General features: G+C 34.5%; 3 protein-coding genes across 6 annotated transcripts; all 3 read left to right on the plus strand.

Annotated features, from left to right (window-relative positions):
- LOC104749854 lies at positions 561 to 2,315 on the plus strand. The gene is made up of 4 exons (XM_010471565.2): positions 561 to 734; positions 954 to 1,092; positions 1,322 to 1,455; positions 1,551 to 2,315. The coding sequence occupies exons 1-4, from the start codon at positions 595 to 597 to the stop codon at positions 2,251 to 2,253; spliced, it is 1,116 nt and encodes a 371-aa protein (XP_010469867.1). The 5' UTR covers positions 561 to 594; the 3' UTR covers positions 2,254 to 2,315.
- On the plus strand, positions 3,854 to 5,494 carry LOC104749855 (LOB domain-containing protein 13-like). 2 transcript variants are annotated; one of them, XM_010471566.2, is made up of 3 exons: positions 3,854 to 4,045; positions 4,153 to 4,438; positions 4,907 to 5,494. In XM_010471566.2, the coding sequence occupies exons 1-3, from the start codon at positions 4,032 to 4,034 to the stop codon at positions 5,429 to 5,431; spliced, it is 825 nt and encodes a 274-aa protein (XP_010469868.1). In that variant the 5' UTR covers positions 3,854 to 4,031; the 3' UTR covers positions 5,432 to 5,494. The 2 variants fall into 2 exon arrangements, with proteins under 2 accessions (XP_010469868.1, XP_010469869.1); XM_010471567.2 differs by having other exon boundaries at positions 3,854 to 4,438.
- LOC104749856 (biogenesis of lysosome-related organelles complex 1 subunit 1) lies at positions 8,153 to 9,356 on the plus strand. 3 transcript variants are annotated; one of them, XR_761491.2, is made up of 5 exons: positions 8,153 to 8,346; positions 8,431 to 8,636; positions 8,722 to 8,851; positions 8,938 to 8,990; positions 9,070 to 9,356. XR_761491.2 is itself a non-coding variant. In XM_019238155.1 (4 exons), exons 1-3 carry the CDS (start codon positions 8,205 to 8,207, stop codon positions 8,812 to 8,814), a joined length of 441 nt encoding a protein of 146 aa, XP_019093700.1. In that variant the 5' UTR covers positions 8,153 to 8,204; the 3' UTR covers positions 8,815 to 8,851; positions 8,938 to 8,997. The 3 variants fall into 3 exon arrangements, 2 of the variants coding, with proteins under 2 accessions (XP_019093700.1, XP_010469870.1); XM_019238155.1 differs by lacking the exon at positions 9,070 to 9,356 and having other exon boundaries at positions 8,938 to 8,997; XM_010471568.2 differs by lacking the exon at positions 9,070 to 9,356 and having other exon boundaries at positions 8,722 to 8,997.

The raw sequence follows: 9,634 nt of genomic DNA on the forward strand, positions 1-9,634 counted from the left end.
TTGGTTAGTCACTATGTAATTGCTCATAATTCACCGTAGGCACAATCATAAGTTTAAATGTTAGAGAGAAGAAATAATAATAAAGCAAAAGAATTGAAATTTACAATATAATAGACCTGCCATACAAAGCTACCCATGTATCCTTTAATTTTTTTTGGTTGGCCCTCAAATTTCTGGGCAAGTAACTCCTCATCCCATCGGTATTGGATGGGGAGGAATAGTGCAACATCATATTTCATGAATGATGTAAAATAATGTAGTATTAGTATATATTTCATGTTTTTTTAAGTGATTACTTAATATAGGTAACAATTATTAAATAAAAAAATTTAAGTTATGGGTAATGATATAAACATAGTAATTAATCCGTAATTACTAATTAGTATCAATTTTATTTTGAACCTGATGGGTTTTAAGGATTCAATGCAAATAAACGATGCAAGAGATAGATCGTAGTTTTCAAATTAAGCCATATCGTATAACTATTGGGCTTTAACCAAAAAGCCCATTATCATACTTCACGAGATAACGGATTTTAAAGTGTCGCCTTAGTCCAACGGTCGAATTGAAGCGAAGCGAGAGAGAGAGAGAGAGATGAGAGAGAAAAGGGGAAATCGGAAAACCCTAGATCCCGTCGGTGAGGAGGGAGTCACCGGCAAAGAAGGGAAAGGCTTCTTCGCCTGCTACCTCTTGACCTCTCTTAGCCCTCGTCACAAGGGTCAAACCTATATCGGGTACTTACACTTCTTTCTCTCAATCTCTGGGTTTCGTTTTTTTTTTTCCTTCCCCAATTCGATTTTGATGATCCGTACCACTGAAATTGAAAGATTCTGTTCGGTTATGATAGTAATCGATTTAGATCACTGATGATTGAGTCTTGTTGAATCGAATTGGTTTGATTGTGAATCGAATCGAATTAGTACTCGGATGTTACAATAATCTGGTGTATGCAGGTTTACGGTAAACCCGAAACGGAGAATAAGACAGCACAATGGAGAGATTACTAGTGGTGCTTGGAGAACAAAGAGGAAACGTCCCTGGGAAATGGTTCTTTGTATCTATGGCTTCCCCACTAACGTCTCTGCCCTTCAGGTTCTTCTTTTTTTTTTTTAACTCCCTTCAAGATCAAAGCTTCAATCTTTAGATAATTTTTTCACCAATCTTGGCAAAAGATGTTGCTTTTACTTCACTTATGGCCTCTCGTTTATGTTTATCTCTTTAAATTATCAATTTGAATTGGGTTTTATAGGCTTAGTTGAAGAGATAATGATAAGTAATAGGTTATGTTTTAGTAAAGCTGATGTGGAAACCTTGTTTGCAGTTTGAATGGGCTTGGCAGCATCCGAGAGAATCAGTGGCAGTGAGAGAAGCTGCTGCTGCTTTCAAATCCTTCTCTGGGATTGCAGGCAAGATTAAGCTTGTATACACAATGCTTAATCTTCCAGCTTGGAACAGGTTAGGGAGTTTTGTTGTTGTTATTGCCATGATGCTATCTATTTACTTGTCGGATTTTTGACATAACCATCTCTCTGTTGTCTTTTGGTGACCAGTTTAAACCTGACAGTTAATTATTTCTCATCAAAGTATGCTCACCATGGTGGTCTTTCTCCAAGTTTGCCTCTACACATGAAAGTCCAAGTTTGTGGTATGGATGATCTTCCGTATTTCACAAAGCTAGACAACAGTTCTCAACCCGAAGATGATGAGAGTCCTGAGGTTAATGAGGATGATGATAGTAACCAAAGCCAGCCTGGGAATTCAGGTACAAGCTCATCTGATGACTTGTATCCGGGCGAGAATGAGAAGGAGCTTCATGAGCGGCATTTTGAGAAAGCGAAAGAACCCGTAACTGTATTCGATGATGACAGATTAGCAAATTTCAGTGGTTTTGGCTCATTAGAAGAAGAGATTCTTGAAGATGAAGTATCACATAGCACTGTAGGATCCGTTGAAGTTATGGAGAAAGAACCCGAGACTGTATTTGTTGACAGATTAGCAAATTTCACTGGTTTTGGTTTAGTTGAGATTGTTGAAGATGAAGTATCACATGGAACTGTAGGATCCACTGAATCTATGGAGAAAGATTGTTGGAGAAGAAAGAACCTTATCGCCTCGACGACCACTGAGGTTGATGTTGAGGTGATCGATCTGATGACTCCATCACCGAGCTGTAGAGCTGGGTCGTCCATGAAGAGACGAAGAGTTTCTGAGTTAATAGATTTAACTATGTCTCCTAATTTCATAGAGTTGTAGAAATAATACACAATATCTTAGTTGTGCCTTGTGTGCAAATAGTAAAAATCAACTTTCTTGTAGCTTTCTTTTATATATAATAAAAGATTTCAATCCTTTTGAATATTGAGTATCTCATTTTTAAAAGGTTTATGAGTTCCAAACTCACTATTGTTTAGTAACAATTTCACTTATTTAGTCTATACATAGTTATGAACATGTGTGTCTCTCTATGCTGGCACTTTCTAAATCGCATAATCAATGTTGTTGATTAAGAGAAAACCTGTTTTTAAGTCTCTAACTCTCCATTATTGCGTAACTCAGATTAAGATTCACCTCAAGTTTTGGTTCCCACTTCCCATAGAAGATATACTAGTTTTGGTTACACAAAGCTAGAAAACCAAAACAAACAACCGACTCTATCTACACTATTTTATACTTGTGTATAAGTTTACAAAGACTATATACAACAGTTTAAACTAGTGTACACTAATACTATGACCACATGATACATCACATGTATGAATACATTTACACTTTGAGAAAGAAAAAATCGTATTCCGATTATCGGAGAGTGTGTAATTGATGAGATCGGCAGTATCCACATGTTCTCGATCGATGTTGGTTGTTGACTTTTTATATTTGTGTTGTGAGGTATGCATGTTAATATGTTTATTATGCTAAGACGTGAGAGTACTTGACACGAGTGAACAAAAAAAAATGATAAACACGAACAAATAATTTTGTAATTACGCTCAATGATCTTACACTAGAAAATGTTTAAGCATTTAATTTTGGGTTTTTAGATGGAAACATCCTTCACATGTAGTCACATGTCCAATATTTTGCATTTCTTTCTTCTTTTTTGTAACCCTTTTCTTTCGTTTTAGATTTTTTTTTCTTTTAACAGTTTGACATAATCGCACATGAAGTAGCAACAAACACGTGAAGAGGTTGACCAAAGAAAAATAACAATGAAAAGGTTCGGGTTCTCCCATTATCTTAGCGTAATTCTTAAAAATACAAAATGAGTATGATCTTTAACACCAAAATTTAGTCTTTTTAAAAGAGTTTGTTTTTGACTGTATATTGAGTTGAATCTGACCATCTTGGTACGATTTGGATTGTTTAATCGAGATACGGACTGAATCTGATCAATTTGGTACGGTTCATCCGGATTGTAGAAACCTAGTGCTACCTCAATATGTAGTGTTGACTATTGAGTCGAGCCCAAGTACAAGGATTGGTACAACTGCGTCCATATTTTTCTTTCTTCAACTAACTTTCTTTAACCACCTACCCTAAAGGTTATATATTTTATGATGAATTGTCTTGATCGTTGGGTCTTGATCTTATTTAGAAATGTGTTTATATATCTTATGGTCAGATTCTCAACTTAAATCACTAAAATCCAAGTTATTTTATTATGGACGTCGGCCAAAAAAAAAATTTCAGTATTTGATTACTTATTGATGATAGATAAATATTAGAGTAGATAATCTTTTTTCCAAATCTCGAACATTGATAATTAATATCTTAACGTACAAGGGCAAGGCAAGTTTTTGTATATATAGATAGTCTAGACAATATATAATTAAGTATAGATCATTCTATAGTCTTTCCATTTTAAATAAAGAAAGATCATTTAATACACCCTAAATCCTTAATGACTCTCCCTTTTTAAAGAAGCTCTATTGCTTGCATTGTATCCTCTTCTTCTTCTTCTTCTTCTTCTTCTTCTTCCTTTCTTCTCTTCCTCCATTGATGCTCTCTAGAAAACAAACCTTATAATTAAGTGAATGTCCAGAGACAGGTAAAAAATTAAATCAACATATATATTTACACAAATTGTTTTAATGATCTTTTGGTTGATCAATCAACTTGGCGCGTGGTTGTGGTGAAATGAATGGAAAACAACAGGGAAGAATTTGGAGAGTACTACGAGATCGTGAAAAAGATAAAGAAAGATCCAACCTACGCAACCACGACGGATCATCATGCCGTGATGGGGATCAGGAGACACGTGGCGGCGGTGCCTCCGGGGACAACGTTGAACACCGTGACCCCATGCGCCGCTTGTAAGCTCCTTCGCCGTCGTTGCGCGGAGGAGTGTCCTTTCTCACCTTACTTCTCGCCCCACGAGCCTCACAAGTTCGCCGCTGTTCATAAAGTCTTTGGAGCTAGTAACGTTTCTAAGATGCTTCTGGTACGTACTACTTACATATATTAATTTCTACATTAATTAAGGTTTCTTAATTCTTGATTACTCTATCGATCGATATACATATTTGATATAGTTGAACGGATCTACCATTTTTTTGTTTGGCTCTTCCCAAATCTATTGAAAAGTTTGTTATATATAGTCCAGGTGGTTTACCTAATTAGCATAGGTAGATAAGTCATTATCCTTAGATGCACATACTATTGATATATATGCAATTATACGATATATAGTCTCACATTTTTCTCTAAACTTTTTTTTTGTGTCGGTCAGTTGCTGCAAAACACCATGCTACTATTACTTAATATTATTTACACATTGATTACGGATTTTTTTACATTTTGGTATATTGCTAAATACTTTTAAAAGCTTTAGCACTAGCTTGTATAATTAGAATAGAGGTGTATAATATGCACATGCATGTAATTTAATCAGGGACTAAAAGTGTTGCAGGAAGTGGGAGAGAGCCAGAGAGGAGACGCAGCGAACAGTTTAGTGTACGAAGCAAACCTCAGACTCAGAGATCCAATCTACGGCTGCATGGGAGCAATCTCAGCTCTTCAACACCACATTCAGTCTCTTCAGACCGAACTCACCACCGTCCGTACGGACATCCTCCGCTACAAATACCGAGAAGCCACCACCATCAATTCCCTCCAAAACAACAACAACAACAACTTCAACAACAATACAACAACATCTTCAGTGAGCTGTGATCATCATGCTCTCGCCTCGGCGATTCTCCTCTCACCACCACCTCCACCTCCTCCTCCTCCACGACCACCAAGGTTGCTGTCCTCTCAGCCAGCTCCACCACCTACACCACCGGGTTCTTTGCCGTCTCCGTCGATGGTGGTGTCGTCCTCTTCGTCTTCCAACTCATCAGCCACCAATTCTATGTATAATCCTCCTCCTTCTTCGGCGGCTGGATACAGCAATTCTCTGTCCAGTGATAATAATGTTCATTACTTTGATTAAAACAGAATTATGTGGTTCTTAATTCTTTTTTTATAAAAAAATTATATTCTATTTTGTTCTTAATTCTTAAATCAGACGCTAAACCTTTTTATATGTCATATGATATGATCATATATATTCTTTATTTCTTTTCCTTCTAATTAACTATTTCATATAGTTTGAACATATTAGTACAAACCATTATTTGTCAACATATGCCTGACATTAGTTTGATATGTGTAACATAGAGCAAATGTACAAACCATTATTTGGTTGAAATTTACATTTTTGATACTATTATCTTAACCAATACATATCATTGATTGAATGTTCTTGCTTTATATTTTTGACACGGGATATGATTTGCTTTCACGCTATGTGTAAGATTGCTTACATGGGTTCGTTTCCTCTATGTTAGATGAATTTTCTTAATTTTATTTAACACAAAGCATGCAAAAAAAAAAAATGTCGTTTTTATACTATACTTCTTAATTGAAGGAAAATCCAGTTGACGCATATATAAATTAATAAAAATAAAAAATAGAAAAAATCAAGAATCAACAGTTTTGGAAAGACGTAATAGAACTTTTTTTGTTTTTAAGAGAGTTGAAATTGAAACTATTGAAGAGGGAAGTAATTAAGTTATGAGCTAATTAAATTATTTAGTTAACTCAGATTTAACATTAAATGGAGGCGTTGACTACTATATAAATTTAGCAACGAGCATTCCCATATACACTACTAATTAATTTATACGAATTCAATGTGGTTTAGTTAATTAAAGGGATTAATTGATATCAATTAATTATTACTCATAGCCGAACAGAATCTATTAATATCCCTAACAGAGTTCCAGAGTTATCACATGACGCAATTACATTCATAGTAATATAGTACTACTAGTATTATCTGATTTCTTGATTACACAATGTCCCACACACAAGCTCTTAATCATAACATTAATGTTTTCTTATCTCCAGCCATGCTACAGATCATGTTTTGCTTGTTAACATACACAATGTGTTCACGGAGAATATTTTTTAAAAAAATTGTTTTGTATTTTTTCCCATATTTAGAAGTATAATATATCTATCACAGTGTAAGTAGATTTGTTTTCATTTAAATAAAAAAATTATATACATATATGGGCAATTGTCATAAATACCACTAAAATAGGTTTTTATTCCAAAAATACCACAATTTAGTTTTTTTTCCAAAAATACCATATAATTGAATTAAAGTTCTAATACTAAAAACTAATTCCTAAATTATAAATATTAAACCCTACCCCTAAAAACTATACCCTACAACTAAATGTGTCAACCCAAACCTAAAAAAAAAATTCTACATCCTTAAAAATGAATTTTTAGTGTTTGTGGTAATTTTGGAAAAAAATCTTTTATGGTATTTTTGGAAAAAAACCTTTTTAGTGGTATTTAAAGGAATTTCTCTCTCTCTCTATATATATATAATTAATGTTTTCTATGTTAAAATGAAACATTTAGAAATTTATTTGCTTGTTACAATATAACTCTTCGGTTAAACCTCTATAATCTTCTTTGTCTATTTGAGTACTAGATTTAAAATGATCAAATTGTAATTCTTCTTTTTTTTGTTTTTGATCAAAATGATCAAATTATGATTCTATATTGTAAAACTAAACTGAAATAATTTCTCAATGGAGCGAAAATTATCTTTTCAAGAACATTTAATTACTCTCTGTCTCATAATGATTGCTATTTAGAAACTTCTACACATTTTAAAAAAACAATGATTATTGAGTTTAAATGTATTTTTTTCTTTGACTAAAGAGATATTATTTAATTTTAAACCAATAACAATTCAAAATGTTAAATATTTTCAATGATTACTTCTTGAAGTTTACAAAACATCAATCTTTGTGGGACAAAAAGATATCCCAATATATCAATTTTTATGAGACAGATAGAGTATTACAGACACTCTCTCTATTTCACAAACAATGTCATTTTGACATATTTCACACAAATGAATAAAACATTGAATTATATATATATATATATGCCACATGGTTGTTTGTGGTTTAATTAGTGTGAGATTAAAGATAAAATTAAAAAATTTAGTATAAAAAATATATTAAAAATGTAAAATGATATTTTTTGTGAAACAACAAACAAATTTTTTTTAAATGACATTCTTCGTGGGTTAATTAAATTTTCATGGTCTATGGTCTAACAGCATACATGCGAAGAAATGCATTTTAATAAGCAATTTTATGAACTCTAAGCTCGTATTTTGAAGAAGGGTATTGGTAATACACGCACAGTCGTATGTCCACTTCTCAAGGATCTATTAATGGATGCAGCAAACACCACACGGCGACCAATGTCTTCTCTTCATAACAAATTAAAGAGTCGTTCAATTAAATTGCTTTCTTTATAACATCATTTCATCACGACAATTTCGAATATACGAGTGGGTCAATCCGGTCCGATTCGTTGGTTTTGATTTGGTATGTTCCTAGCTTTTCATACTTTAAGGTATTGTAATTTTTTTTGTTTTTGTTCGGTCAGCGGTTCACTGTTCAATTAAATCTCTGGGTTGTATATGATTGTAACTGTAATCTCATTGGTAATATTTTTAAGACGTTAAAAAAAAAAACCGTGTTGGTTTAGAACGAAATACGTGCCGTTTCTACGAGACCTAAACGGCGCGTAGTGCAACAAGTAACTGTTGTGTATGATACGACACGAAATAGTCGAAGCATAAATTAATTGTCACCGAACCAATTCACCGGAGAAAGAGAGAGAGAGAGATGAATACGCCGGCGCGTGGGCGCGTGCTACCGTTTTCGGAGAAGGAGAAAACGGAAGAAGAGTCCGGAACACTGGAATCGAGTCTCCTACAGCTAATCGATGACAATCGTAGATCGTCGTTACATCTCCGGGAAAAAACCGGTACGTAAAAACCGAACTCATTCCGAATCAAAATTCGAGAGAATTAGAAAAGTGAGATTCACAAATTGGAAAAAAAAAAAACAGAGAGATCGAGGAAGGAAGCGATCAGACACGCGGCGAGAACGGCGGATCTATTAGTGAAGGCGGTGAACGGAGGAGTTGAGGAGTGTTTCGTGAACGAGAAACGGATTGAGTCTGAGATTAGGAATCTGGCGGTTACGGTGGCGCGATTCGGGAAACAGACGGATCAGTGGCTTGCTGCGACTCACGCCGTTAATAGCGCCGTCAAGGTTTTCTCATCATCTCTATTTCGTCTTCTTGGTTTGTTTTTTTTTTTGGTTCAATGATAGGTCTGTGTTGGTTCGATTTTGATAGGAGATTGGAGATGTTGAGAATTGGATGAAGACTATGGAGTTTGATTGTAAGAAGATCACTGCTGCAATTCGCAATATTCATGATGATCAATAGGAGCAACTTGTTTGTGATACACTCATTCACTTTGTTGGTATTTTTGATACAGAGTTGTTCTTTTAGGCATTTGATCTTTAATAGAAGAACCACTTCTTTAGCGTTTCTCTGTTTTGAGTGTAGTGCAACAGATTGGATCAAAGAGTTTGGGACTTAATCGAATTCACTGGTTCCTTGTGAGAATATATGGCATCTACGTTTAAATTGCGGCCACCCTCTTTGTGGTGGTTAATTTCTTTATCTTTCTTTTCTCAGATTTCTACCGAGGCAACCTAACTTGTTTCTACAACTCGTTTAACTGCTCTGCTCTATAGCTTTTGTCAGTTGCACATCAGCTAAAATCACTTCATCTTGAGGTCTCGGCTAAACCACCGTAAAATGTTGGCTGTTATGTTTTGTATTGATCGATCATGAACTTGTGTTGGGAAGATCATCTCTGAGAGTTATATATCTGTCTGGCCACAGGTATATATCTCCGCGAGTTCCTTGTCTGCTTTTGTCATTTTGAGTGATTCATGAGATTCCCATTCCTTTTCTTCCTACATCTCATCTTCATGAGCTTATTATTAAGCTTGAGTAGGCTTCATCAAAGTTCTTATATATCAGACGCAGTCTAGTGTGGTTAGGCTTTTTTAACTCGTCTGACATAGTTTGTGATAACTCTATGCACCTGCATTTTTGAATGGACTCTCTTTTCGTGTTTAGGTTCAAATTTTAACAATTCAAAAACATCATCGAATTTGTTTATAACAGAAAAGTTTACAGAAGCCAATAAACAAATGGGCCTAATAACCTACTTCAACCAAAATATTTTGAATTC

The sequence above is a fragment of the Camelina sativa genome, chromosome 16 (genome assembly GCF_000633955.1).
Source record: "Camelina sativa cultivar DH55 chromosome 16, Cs, whole genome shotgun sequence".
NCBI classification, from domain to species: Eukaryota; Viridiplantae; Streptophyta; class Magnoliopsida; order Brassicales; family Brassicaceae; genus Camelina; species Camelina sativa.